Below are 13,889 nucleotides of genomic sequence, written 5' to 3' on the forward strand. Positions count from 1 at the left end.
GCCAGCTGAGAGGTTGTGAGTCAGGATTAATGGGCACACCAAGACGGGTGGTGATGTGGTGGATGTCTGCTAGGCCTTTTTAAAAAAAATGGAAGGAAACTTTTGGTTTAAGGCCCTGGTCCTCATGGGGAATCTTAAGCACCCCTGTATCAGCTGGAGTGATAATACAGCGGTGCACAAGCAATCCACTATGTTTCTGGAGTGCATTGACCACAACTTTCTAAGATAGGTGAGCAAGGAGCTGACAAGGAGAGGCACTTTGCTGGACATCTCTCTTATAAACTAGGAAGAACTAGTTTGGGATATGGACGTCAGTGGCAACCATGGCAGCAGTGACCACAAGATGTCGGACTTCATGATCGGAAAGGAGGGGTCAAACTAAAAATAGGATCATAATCCTGAACTTCAAGAGAGCTGACTTTGGCTTGTTCAGGGAACTGCTTAGGAGAATCCCAGGCCTTGGGGGACGAGGGCTTTGGGAGAGCTTGTCACTTCTCAAGAATCACCTCCTTTAAGCTCAGGAATGGTTCATATTGACAAGGAAGAAACCAAGCAAAGATGGCTGAAGGCCTTCGTGGGTGAACAAGTTGTTCCTGGTAAAACTCTGCCATAAAAAGGAAGTGAGCAAGAGGTGGAAGCAGTGGCAGGTGACACAGGAGGAATAGAGATACTGTCCAAGCATGTAGAATTGCATTTAGGAAAGCCAAAGCCCATGTGGAGTTGAATCTGGCAAAAGACGTGATGGGCAAAAATAAAGGTTTCTACAGGTATGTTAACAGCAGGACAGCTGGGGAAAACGTTTGACCTAGTTTAGGCCCATAATGGGGCAGGGGACCTAGTCACAAACAGGGAAAACCAGGGTACTCAATGACTTCTTTGGCTCTCTACTGATAAGATGAACCTTCAGCAGTCATAAATACGTGAGTTCAGTGGGAAGATCTGGAGCAAGAAAAACTTACCGTTGCTGAAGGATAATAAAGTTAGGGAATATTTAAACTGGACATATGCAAATCCATGGGATCTGATGGGATGCATCCATGAGTGCTGCGGGGGCTGGATTGATCAAATACCTTTGAAAAGTCTGTGATCACCATGTGATCAGGAGAGGTCCCTGAGGACTGGTGGACAGCAAACATAATTCCTGACTTCAGGAAAGGCAAGGAGGAAGGTCCAGGGAGCTACAAGCTGGTCAGCTGCCTCTCCTTCCATGGGAAAGTGATGGAGCAAATTCTGTTAGAAATCACTTCCAAACACATTAAAGCAAGAGGTGATGGTGAGTAATCAGCATGGCTTTATAAAGGGGAAATAATGCCTGACCAACACGGTAGCCTTTTACAAAGAGGTGTCTGTTGTGATAGATGAGGGGAGATCTGTGGATGTTGTTTGTTCTTGACTTTAAGAAGGTTTTTGACATTGTCTCCTCTAATGTCCTTGTAGACAGGCTGATAAAGTATGGACCAGGAAATCAACAGTAAGGTGTTCTGGAAACTGGCTGAACAATCGAGATCAAGGGGTTGTGATCAGTGGCACAATACCAGTTTTGAACACAAAACTTGGATGTGCAGAGCTAGCCACACACTTTGACTGCATAGGGTGTCTTGGGCAACTTGGGAGAGCAAAGAGTTTCTTGGCTTTGGGTCCTTGACAAAAAGTTTATTTTCTGTCACTTCTAGAAACATGATTAGTTACTGTGAAATGTAGGCTGTAGTGTTAGAAGATTTTAGAAAGATGGATGGGGAAGGAAATTACTATGGGTTTTTTTGTGGCTTTTGTCAAATTTATCATAATGGTCTTTAGAAAAACATTCATCAATACCTCTGCTATACTGGGCAGAACCAGTATAGCCCAGGAAACAAAAGATGTCTTTTTCCCTAGTGAGAGCCTTGAACAGCAATTGAGCTATGCAGTTCAGATGTGTGGTCAGCTCTGCAGGAATGTCTAGGCAGGCAAGTGGTGGCACCAGCTTCAGTTGTGTGCAAGAGATGGTGACTCAAAGTGCTGCTGTGCAATGTCATGTTACCTTCACACTTGGCACACATTTTGCAGGGCGTGTTGAACTATCAATAGGCACTTAAAGAAAAAAATAAAAGGTGAGCTATATGAAAACCTTGAATGGAAACTTTCCCCCGGTTTGGGGGTTTCTTCACCTTCCTTTCAGAACAAAGTCCTGTCAGGGCCAGACAGGAGTTGGTGACAGACTTTGCTGCATGGGGTCAAAGCAAAAGGGCAAGAGGCAGGTAAGTCAGTATTTTGTACTGGGCTCATCAGGCTGAGACTGCAGACCAGGCCTTGCATCTGTGTACGAAGGGCCATCTCCACAAGCACACCAAAAGGACCTGTGAGTCCCAAAGGAAGCAGCATAGTCCCATTAGGAAGAAAAAAGTCAGGTTGCTTTTCTGTAGGCCCTTGTCGTTTCTTTTTGTTCACCCACCCCTGTTCTCTTCATTTTGTTCCTGATGAGAGACAAGTGAGATGGTGTTTTCTTCTGAGGGGAGATGAACTAGGATGTTACTGTTCCTTGTTCAGGGATGCAGCCAGGAGCATTTCTTCTTGCTAGTGTCTTAGCTTGTGGACACCAAGGAAGGAACATTTCCCTTTGCTTGCTGTCTGAGGAAGTACTGCTCCAGAGATATTTGCTCATTGCAGCAAATTTATGGTTTGAGAAAGATCTTTTGAGTGCTGTCACATGAAAGATGAAGCCAGAAATGTGATGGGTGGCTACCACATGTTGTCTTTATTATGTGCATTCAGTTTTCAGAGGTAACATTGCAGAAGCTTTTGAATGGTTTTAGCTTTTGTGTTTTTACTTTCTTGACAGAGTTTTCCAGATTAATTTATTTTAAGGAAAAATTTCCACCAGCTTTAATGCCTGCTCCGGCAGGGGGATTGTACTAGATGATCTTTTGAGGTCCCCTCCAATACCTAACATTCTGTGATTCTGTGATCCAAATCACCAAAAGAGAAGTTCGTTGCAGTTGAAATTGAAACAGAGACTTCCAAATGCATTGCTTAATTACAATAGAAATCACAAGCCCACAAGCTCTCTGGCAAAATGGCCATTGGCAGACCTGCAGGGCAGGAACTGGTCATGGATTTCCATTATTTCCATTCTGATTGTCAGGTCTTGTGACTGTGATCGTGGTTACTGGACCAATGAAATGCGGAAGTCCATATGGCAGTAAAATCCCTCTCTCCCTTTGTGAATATTACGCTGATGCCAGGCTTAGAGCACTGGATTGCCTTCTCTTTTGCAGAGCTGTCCCATTCGATGTATGATGAATCATTCATTGGCCCAGTGCATTACTGTCAGGGTTCTGCTAGCTGTTTCTCCATTTCCTTTTTTATTGAATGATACATCTTACCTGTTTCATGTATTTGCCTCTTATGTTGTGGAGCTGAAGTTTGGGTTATGGAATTGATAAGAATGCTTTTTTATTTGATTTTTAGCTGCTTTCTTTTATGGTCCTCTGTGAGGTTTTGTTTATACAAAGGACTCTTTGGAAACCTAGTCACATTCTCTCAGGGTTTTTTCCCTTTTTATTCCACACTTCAAAGCAGTAACCGAGCCTTTTCACTCTCTGGCCTCAAATAAATGTTATTACCAGAATTTTATTATTTTATTATAAATGGAAAGATCTTTTCTCAAACACTTTCTCCTCTGTCAGGAACATAATGGTTTGTCAGCTGTTTTGCCACTTTTAAATATAAATTAACAGTCAGTACCGGTGTTTACATACTCCTTCCCTGGGACCCAGCCCACTAAGATCACCTTACTTACAATGCCTGCACCCTGTCTTTAGTGTATATGTCAGGAGCAGGTTATTAAACAAATCCTGGGAGATGGGTTGCTCTGTTTTCATGCCCTCCTACCCCAGCTTCCATTTTGAGGTCCTGCGGGGATCTTCTGGGAATGTACCCTTATTTTCTTCATTACCAAGATGTTCTGTGCATGAAGATGTTACTGTGGCACACAGAGCAAAATTTTCCTGTTCAAGAAGGAAAGCTCCTCTGCAGGAAAGGAACAGAACAAGCGGGTGCAGTAAAGTGAACTTTTTCCACTTGAAAAGTACAAGTGTCTGGACAGAGAGCAACCTTCATCATGCACCATGAGTGTCCCTGTCAGGGGAATGTGCTGTGCTGCTGTCCTAGCTCTGTTCCTTTTTCTTAAGGTCTGGCCTTGCAGGGCATCCTCTCATGGGCTCAGTGGTGGCCAAGCTGGTACAGTCTGAGCTTAATAAAACCCTACTTTGGTCTACCCTTTATGGCATGAAGCAAGGAAAGCAGGACCTGCTGGCGGGAGTGGAGGGTCACAGGGGAGAGCTTCTCACCAACCAGAGCAGCTTTTTTGTTGTTCCTTAGTTTGCTGCACTTTATCTCCATGCAAGCATGGGGCACGTAACACCTCAATATGTCTGAGCACAGAATATGACTGACTTGGTGTGACCAAGGGCAGAAAGCTCTCGCTTGGTGTTCTTGCTCGGAGATCTCTATGCTCTCCAACTAGCTGGGAGCTGCCGTGCAGCAGAGCCCCAGGATTTGTGTGCTACAGAACTGAATATCTCTAATTGCACAGCACCCCGGAGCTCAGCCTGCCTGAAATCCTTTTTGTGCAGTGTAATTTACATTAGCCACCATTGTTCATGTCTACATCAGGCACCATTGTTCACATCCATATTAGGCTTCTAGCTTTCAAAGCCAGCAGAAACCATTAAGTTACCCAGAGAGTCTCTCAAGTGCTGCTGCAGAATTTCTTCTAGACTGATTCAGGCCTTTCTTTTCATTTCCCAGAAAAATCGCTATGAGATTTATGTTGGCCTCCTGAAAGAAGGGGTGAAGGAGCTGCTGAGCGGAGGAGAGAATGACACGCCAGGACTGAAGAAATCCCACTCAAGTCCCTCATTGAATCAGGAGTCTCCAGTTAGTGCCAAGGTGAAACGCAATGTCTCGGAGAGGAAGGACTACAGGCCAGAGACACCCAGCATTAAGCAGAAGGTCACTTAGGGCGGATATGACAACTAGGGGAACAGCCATGCAGCAAAGTACCGGTGGTCAGAATTTTTTCATTTAATAACCTGTCATTCACAAAAAATAAGTGCATCTGCCTGAATGGGGTGTTAGTGACATTTTCTATTGTATATTTTGCTGTTTCTGTGCAGATTGTGGGAGATGTCTTTGCTCCTGCTTTGCTTTGCTTTGTTAATTTATCATTTAGCAATTGAAGCATTGGAACTTTTTGTGTTGTTCTGTTTCTAAAGGAGGTGGGGGAGGGCTAGAGTGCTGTGATGTATATTCTCTCTCTTCCCCATTTATCTCCTCCCATCAGCATGTGGCTTTCATCTCTCGAGTCACTTGTCACTTTATTTACGTGGTGGGTGGGAAAAGTAACTGGACAAATGCTGCTGTGCTGTGAATGCAAGTGGTAGCTGTGAAAGAAGCTGTGTGCAAACGGGCAGCTGCAGAAGGCTGGCTAGAGCCTAGGGTGCTCGGAACACTGGTTTCCTGACAATGCAGGGCATGTTGCCACTGGTACTTAGCAGCGGGTGCTACAGTAAATAGTCACTGTTGCTTTATTGTTATTGCATTTACCCTGGACCCACGAGCGTGAAGGCATGAAACCTGGAAACCTCTGGCAATGCTGGGATGACAGCATTGGAATAATTTGTTTGTTTTCTTCGAAGCAAAGAGTCTTCTCTTGAGGTAGCAGGCTGGGGAGTATCCGAACCTGTGCTGTCTCTGCAGTCAGGGAGATTAGGGATTATCCAGTTGGAATGCCTGCCTGGGCTTTAAATTTATTTGCAGAGGAGGCTACCGTAGATGTCAGCCATTAGCACTGTATTTTAAAGACAAAGGGCCTCTCTGTAGTTTTTAACTATATGTTCTCACCTAGCTGCTATATAGAGCCTTATGCTATATTGTGCCCTGATGCTCCCCCTTCCAGGAGTTTCCTTGTTGGTATGCGCAAATAGGTGTTCGCAATTTCTCTGATAGTGACAAAGTATTTTGCCTTTTGTCTTCAGAAAGGGATTCTCCAGAGCTCTCAATTTTCCTGCTTTAGCACACATATAGGTGGAAGAGGCTGGTGCAGATCAGAGAAGGGGACAAACAAGTCCTCACTGTGGGCCAGGGTTTGTATGCAGTCCTGGATACTCAATGCCTGGAGGCTAGCACGAGGCAGCCTCAGCTTTTGCAGATACTACACTTCCTCCACAGGGAACCAGCCCACCTTGCAGCTCCTGCATGCCCTACCAGGCTTTCAGAGGGGCAGTGCAGGACAGGGAGGCCATTGTGGGTAGTGCTTTCCATACCTGAAAGCCCCCTGTTTGTGCCACGGACCCTCGGCGTGGCAAACAGTCTTCAGGCACAGGGAGTAGAGACATGATGTCGAAATAATTTTCGTGCTTCTCAAACCCTCTCACCTGGGCAGAATTGAGGCTCTGCAGAGAGCACTGCCTCATCTGTTAACTTGACACCCTGGGTTTTAATCTCAGGGTTCATACTGCCCTGCCAGGTGAGCTTGGACAGGTCTCGCCCTTTTTGCCTTGCCCTTCACCTGTGTGCAGTAGTACAACTAAAACTGGTCTTTTCTGCAGAGCACATTGGGAGGTAACGTTGATGGCCAGTTGAAAAATCATTTGTTGCTGTTATTTTTGTTGTGCCTGGCACAGGGCAGGCTTTCTGGTGGATGTAATTCTTAATGCATAAAGAAACTTCAAGATCAATGCAAGGACTGTTTAGAAATGTGCTGGTTTTTCCAGCCCAAGTAGTCAAAGGGCCACACATCAAAAAAATTACCACCTGAGTAGCTTTGTGCTCTGCCAGACTTACCGAAGGGTCCAGGTCAATTAATTTAGCTTATTGAACTGCCAGTTCAGTGGGCAGGACAGGGAGCAGTCAAAGAGAGAAGGACCTTAACAGGCGCTTCATGATTTGACTTCCTCACCGAGGACCACTGTGTGACAGCTTTGCCAGTGTTATGCGCACCCTTGGCTTTAACAAAGATATTACCCTTCAAGATGCTGAGCGGTGTTGGAGCAAATAGACCCTTGCAGTTGCAGTCCAGCAGCAACACCAGATGGGACTTTTTCCATGTGTGATGTTGTGATGCTCACACATCTGGCATCTGCCACTGATTGTGGGCACCCTGTGCTATGTCAGGAGGTTGGCCCCTAGCCCTGACAATGTTGCTGAAAACTGCAGAGTCCTGAATAAACGCTGTCAGCATTTCCCAAGCACTGGGCTTTAGAAGCTGTGCGCGCTTACTACAGTGGAGCAAATGTTCAGCCCTCTTCCTGAAGAAGAGAGATGCCTTCTGCTGCTGGAGCAAAAGCAATGTGGTGCAGCGTGCTGTGTTAGGAGGCTCAATGTAGGCAGGTGTGTGATAGTGCTCATTGGGAGGGATTGTTTGAGTTAATCAAGTGTGGCAAATCAACAACTCATGGAGGAGAAACAAAGCCGAAAGATCCCTGCAGCTGTTCATCATGTTCTGGTGGTTTAAAACAAACAAGCAGAAGAGAGAGACTCATAAATTCTTTTGGGGAATGCTAAATGCACATCTGAGGAGAAAACTTGGCTTGTCTTCGATAACAGCATTAGGAAGCATGCAGCAGAAACAGAAAAAATGTGCAGATTTGTAAATGGGCCCTGCTTGGCTGCGAGGGCGGGGTTGTCTAGATGAGGTTTTTTAAGGCAGACTGGAACATACCCAGCAAACCTCTTGTGATTATGGAGTGCAGTGCTTTAAAAAGGCAAAGAAGTGACATTTAACTTGTTTTTTTTTTTTCCCCAGCTTTTAAAATAATCTGGTTGCTGTAGACTGCAGTTGAATTGCTGAGCTCAGAAAAAAATTATTCCTGTAAAATGCATTTCCCAGCTTTGACACAGAATCTGGATAATTCCTTCTCAAAGTCATTGAAAAGGAGATGATTTGAAGCAACAGGGAAAGTCAAAAAGTCAAGTGCAACACTGAGAATTTTTTTTCATTTTTCATTATTTTTTTCTATTTCCATGTATATTTCTAAATGGATTAGGGTATATTTTTTTAAGATTCATCTGGGCTTGGCAAATGCAGTTTTTCACTGCATTTTTTACTCATTAAACATTTGTTGAGCTTGGAGCACTTTTGGTGAGACTGCTGAGGCGTGCAGCTTAGGTTACTGAGATTTTGTCAGGTTCTGCTCAATTTTTAAATAATGCCATTTTGCTCTGTTGCTTTGCAAATTGTAGGCATCTCAGGCATCCAAATGAACATGCACATTTTGGAGGCTGAGAGAAAAAGGTGGTCCTGTTGTTGAATGAGTAAGGCTCCTGGACGTCCTTTGGAATAGGATATTTGCTAAGCAGTACTGTAATTTGCTTTTTTTTTTTTTTTTTTTTTCCGTGATGCTGTTGTAAAGGGTGCAGGCGTGTTCTCAGGAGATCTCAGTGGTGTATCTTCCTGGGTGGCACCACTGAGAGTCTAGCCAGATAGCTTTGCATGGTACCTGGTACCCTGCCTTTCTTTGCTGAAATGTTTGCCTTTAGCAGAGATCAGTGCTTGACCTCAGCAACTCAGGAGCTCCTGTTGCTATATGTAAGGATACTCTGCTGGTTTCCAGCCCTCCTCTGGGGCTTACCTGAACACAGTGTCAGCGTAGCAGCCTGCCACTTTCTGAGGGTGCTCAGTGCAGGCAGGAGTTACTGGCAGAGCACCACGAGCGTGTGTGTGTGTGTGTGCAAGCCAGCCTTTGCATCAGTGATGCAGGGAGGTCTCATCCTTCCTTTTGATCCTCCCTGCTGCAATGTGCAGCTGTTGCTCAGGCAAAGCCTCTGCCTGCCTGTTGAGAGGAGTGATGCGTGGAAGGGAGCAGATTGTGGCCAGTGGGTCCTCACATCCTCTCTCTCAAGATGCAGACAGAGGTCCTGGAGGGACCTATCCTGCTTTGAGGTCCTGGTAATTGTTCACTGTGCAGGGGCTGGACCAGCTCCTCTCTGGCTAAGGGAGGAGGCAGGAGAGGACCTCACTGGGTCTGCACCTGACATCAGAGAGGCAAGGCAGAAGGACAAAATTGCCTTCCCCTCTACCCACTCAGCAACCAGAGGAGGTGAGATACTCTCCCAAAGACAAAACCACACTCTGCTTCATGAGTCAGCAGGATGCAGGGGTCTGGCTGAGATGGTTTTTGTTTGGCAGCGTCTGCAAAAGAGACTCTCTGGGCCGGCTGTGTGTTTGTGTGCATCTTGCAGATAGATCACGCATGGACCAGTGAACATGACTACAGCTTTTAAATCCAGTATTTATGTTGTGTCTTTAATTGATGTAGAGAGATAAGTCAGCCAACAGAGTGATTAATGCGGTGGAGCTAGTGAGGAATCCTGTTCAGCTGCAAAGTCGACTCAGACAGTTTTTCATCCGTAGCCAGCCACTTATAAATGGGCTTGTAACAGCTCATCCTTTAAGTGCTTTCCCTCTGATCCTGCCTGCTCCCATGGCCTGGTCTGTCCATGTCTGGGGGCTGCCCTGGAGAGTGGTGCTCAGTGAAGCCCTGCTTTGAGCAGGAGTTTGGACTAGCAGATCTTTGGAGACCAGAATTGTTAGGTGACTTTTCACATCTCCAGTGCCTTCCAATAACAAGGCTGGTTGTTATTCTGGCTTGAAACAGCCAATATTTTTGCTTTTCTCTTGTGAGGGCGTGAGGTTCTTGCTTGATTAGAGCAGCCCCTTTAGTAAGGAGGATGTGTCAGTGGAAAAAGTCAAAGGTGGCAGGGTTATCACTGGGTTTCTGGAAACATTGCATGGCAATGTTCTTCTTGAAAGTGGTGAAGGCTTTTCTCTGCAGATGGTGTGCCACTTACTGTGTCTGCATTCTCCATCACTAAATCAATTTTGGCCTTATCGCGGTTAGTCTGACAGCTCCTCTTCCTTTTCTGTTAAGCTGCTCCTGTCTGTCATCTTAGCACCTTGGCTGCTTCTGTGTAACAGGTCTCTTTTCCTTCCATGCTTGCAGAAATCCAGAGAATTTGACTGTCCCATCTTGCCTTGAGAAAACTTGCTCTGAAGCAGTGCTACATTGAATGGATAACCCTGTGAACAGCTTTTTCATCCTGCTTGTTGATAGCCTGTGTTTCCAGCCACAATTATAGCTGGGAGGTGTGAGATGGAATTTCAGACTACTGTGATCATCCAGCGTTATGCTGCAGGGATGCAAGGTCCCTCCTTCCCACACTCGGACCAGACACTTGTGACATTCCTAATCTCCTTTCTATAAGTCACATAGGCAACCCATGCTGTGGGGAAACTTTGAAATGCTGTTTTGCAAGGAATTGGGTACTTTCCAAATCAGGTCATATGTTTTGCAGCCCTTTAGGGAGCTGTGTTAAAAAACCAAACAAACAAACAAACAAACCGTTTTCAACCAGTGTCCTTCAAGCACTGAGAGATGCTATCCAGGTTGTCAGAGACACCGTCTGCTTTTGCAGAGGCTAAGGCAGTATACACACCTTATCTCAAGCAATCTCAGCTTGCTGCTTGTTTAAACTTCCCCCAGTATTGATCTCTCCCCAGGCTCTGGGACGTAACATCTGCTCTGAGAGAGCAGTTATGAAGTCTACACTTCTCCCCAGAGCACGACCAGAGCTCCCCAGTGTGTGTTCCCAGCATCCAATATGTGGTCTGCCTAGAAAGGAAAACCGAAGCAGCTGTCTCAGAAACTTATTTGAAAGAGCTGGTCTCCAGCTTGTGCTTTTTAGAGGATATTTTTAGTGCATGTAGAAGCAGTATGCCTGGCCTCTCCTCACTCCCAGAGCTCTCCCAGCAACATAGGTGTAGTATAGTGAGCTGCTTCACCTGGAGCTTCACTGTGTGGGACCTGAACATTTGCTCCAGCAAGAAGAGGCTTTGTCAGCCTCCAGAGAAATGGTCTCAACTAAGCTGAGCACCAGTGCACAGGATAACAGTATTGTACAAAGATAGTCAGAAAGCCAGTGCCACCCTCCATGGCTGGTCACCTGCTGGGGACTGTGTGCTCAAGCATTGCCCTCAGTGCTGGGGTTAATTAGAAATGTTGGCTTCTTTTTCCAGCTGCACTGTGCTGCTTGAAGAACTGTCCCTATCACCTGCTGCTTTTCTCCATTGTGACAGCAGCACCCTCTTCCAGCAGCACCAAAGTCCAATTGTCAGGAGCCTGGTTCAAATAAGAGCAAGGAGGAGAGGTCCCAGGGAAATGTGTCCAGGTGCCATCTGGGAGTATCTGCTCTCCAGCTGGCAACATCCAGTTGAACAGTGAAAGGAGACAAGCTCAGCCCTGCCTGAGAGGAGGGCTTGTCCATTTTGTTAGCTGCGTCAAGGCTGTATTTTGATTATTTATTAGAGCACTTCCCTTAGCAAAAGCAAAGCAACTGCTTTCCCAAAGGCCACACTATTTACCTGACTTTGCTTTGGTGGTCAAAAGGAGCAAATTTAGGCCAGCCCAAAGCATTCTCTGTCCTCCCCTTTGAACAATGAACTACTCTGTAAAAATTATAAATGTTTAAACAATGAGGCATCTCTTGTGGTATCTGCTGTTTAATCTGTGCCAGGAATCAGCTGCGGTACAGGCCAGAGGTATATATGGACCAAGAAAAAGTACATCGCTTAGCAATGCGAGGATTAAAAGTACTACAAACTGCAAGGGCATGATTTTTCTTTGACATAATCCATTGTAATTAGTGGCCACTCTATATTAGTGGTCCTGTGTGTAACTCACCTAGATGAGACCAGCACAAGAAGATACTTTTTGTCCAAGCAGGCAAGGTTTCTGCTTCACCTTGGGCCAAATGAATATCCTAGTGCAACTACAGATCAGCTAGTGAAGTTGCCATGGAGACTTGTTTGATGTAAAATCCTCTGACTTCCCTGAGCCTCTTGCTGGGAGAAGGAAGATCAATGACATCCAGTCTGTGTCATGGCACAGGACAAACTCTATTGGTGATAAAAGTCTTAAATCACACACTTATGAAAACCTCATGCTCAGTGCTGTAAAATTCTGAATGACTGTAGGATGAGAACAGGGCTGGGTTGTGTGGGGATTTTTAGTTTGTGCATATTCGTGACAACTGGAGGCTGGGATTATAACTTTGCTAAAAGAACAGTTTTTTGGCAGTTTGAAAACTTTTAAATGACTATTCTTTGTGTGAGGAACAATCTGAGGCTTACATTACTTGGTGAACATGTTTAAGTGATGCCTATAGATGTATGTATGTATTTCATAGGTACAGTATGCCTTCCGTTGTCAGCACTCCAAAGCCTGCTGTTCTTTTCTGAGGCTTATTTTGGTTAAAGCACATCAGCAGCTGCAAACTTTGTTAGGATGCTTGTTATTTTAGTTGTTCTCAAATTAGGTTAAACAGTCATCAGAGCTTTTACAGATTTAGGGTATGTATCCCTTGAACTGCCTGGATCTCCATGTGTTGTCCACCAGGGGCTTCCTGTTGTCCTGCATGTCATAAGCAGAGGCATATATTTGGAAGTTTAAGCAAGGATTACTCAATAGGATTTTCTGCTAGCTTAACACTGGGCTAACTCTCCCCCTATTGATGTCAGACGATGCCTGCACTAGGAACATCTATGCTGACTTCTGAAAAATCACACTCTGTGGATCTAATACACAGCTTCACTTCTGAAAATGTTGACCTCCCTCTGTGAAAATTCAGCAAGGGGACATCATGTCCAGAAGTGTCCAAGCAGGACAGGTGCCTGTGATGTCTCCTGCGGTACAGTCGTATGGCAGTAGTGAGGGTTTCTTTCTGTAACTGTACAGATTTACAGAAGAATGTCTAGCTCTTAGCAGGGAAGAGAGGAGCAGCAGGGCTGACATATCTCCTGGGCACCTTGAATGCCTCCCAGAGGTTTCCCTTGGGAGGTTTAAAGAACCTTTTGACAAGTTGCTGGTCTAAGTAAAAATACCTAAGGAAACCCAACGGGTTTTCCTATTGTTCTTGAGTCAGGTCAACATTAGCATTATCTGCATTATTCCTGGGAAGGGAGAGCAAAGCCTGAGGGTGGGATTCTTACCTGGAATCATAAAAGTCTTATCATGGACTTACCTTGAAGCACTTGAGCAACCTCAGTGAGGCCATGCCTTTGTACTTCACTGGACTGTGGCCAGAGTGATTGTGTCTTGCAGGACTGAGACACAAGTGGACTGCAGCTCAAGAAGAAATGAAGAGGGACATCCCCATCACCTTGCTTGGGTGATCTGTAATCCTGCAATCCTTTTTCAGGTGCTGATCTCTCTTGGGTTACCTGCATCCCATGGTGATGCAGTGCAAAGATGTGGGTAAGCACTATCACACTTGGAGTCACAGTCAGGAAGTGTCATTGGCCCTCCACCTGAGTTGTTGCAGTGTTTTTTCCCCTTAGGCCAAGAAAGGGGACTGAATTTTCAGTTTTTGTTGTGTGGTACCCACACAGGAAGAGTAACTCTTGGTAGTGGTAGAGCAGAAAAACATTTTGCATGTGTGTATACACATAGCCTTTGCATCTCTTATGTGCAAACCTAACCTTACAGGGCCTGACAGCAGTCCTTGCAAGAACTTTCCTCTGGGTGGCCTCCTATCCCCTTTGCCAAGTACAGAAACCTTATTTCTGATAATGTTGAACTCAGTTTATTCTCATCACTGGATCACTGGAGTGTTTTTCGTGCAACACACTAGAGACAGTCCCAGTCTCACTACTTTGTGGTAACTTCTTTGTCTGCTGTGAAGCAGCATTGAGGTAATCACTACATCTTTTCCAGCAGCGTGAAACTTGCTGCTCTGACTCTTGGGGCAGTCGTCATCTCAGGTTTGAGGCTGTCCTGCCACCAGGGCACCCCGTTTTGTCCCTGGGAACATGCATGGCCAGAAAAGCGTACTCTTCAGTGGTCAGTCAGAGC

General features: G+C 45.5%; 1 protein-coding gene across 6 annotated transcripts in view; it reads left to right on the forward strand.

The window, feature by feature from the left end:
* Window positions 1-13,688, forward strand: part of LOC309451619 (PH and SEC7 domain-containing protein 3-like) — a 112,821-nt gene extending 99,133 nt beyond the window's left edge. For all 6 annotated transcript variants that reach the window (XM_082075494.1, XM_082075496.1, XM_082075495.1 and 3 more), the window contains one exon: window positions 4,789-13,688. In XM_082075494.1, coding sequence (XP_081931620.1) covers window positions 4,789-5,001 — 213 coding nt within the window. In that variant the 3' untranslated portion in view covers window positions 5,002-13,688. The remainder of the gene's footprint in view (window positions 1-4,788) is intronic.
* Window positions 13,689-13,889: the final 201 nt, after the last annotated feature.

The sequence above is a fragment of the Streptopelia decaocto genome (assembly GCF_964273445.1).
Source record: "Streptopelia decaocto genome assembly, chromosome: Z".
Classification (NCBI taxonomy): Eukaryota; Metazoa; Chordata; class Aves; order Columbiformes; family Columbidae; genus Streptopelia; species Streptopelia decaocto.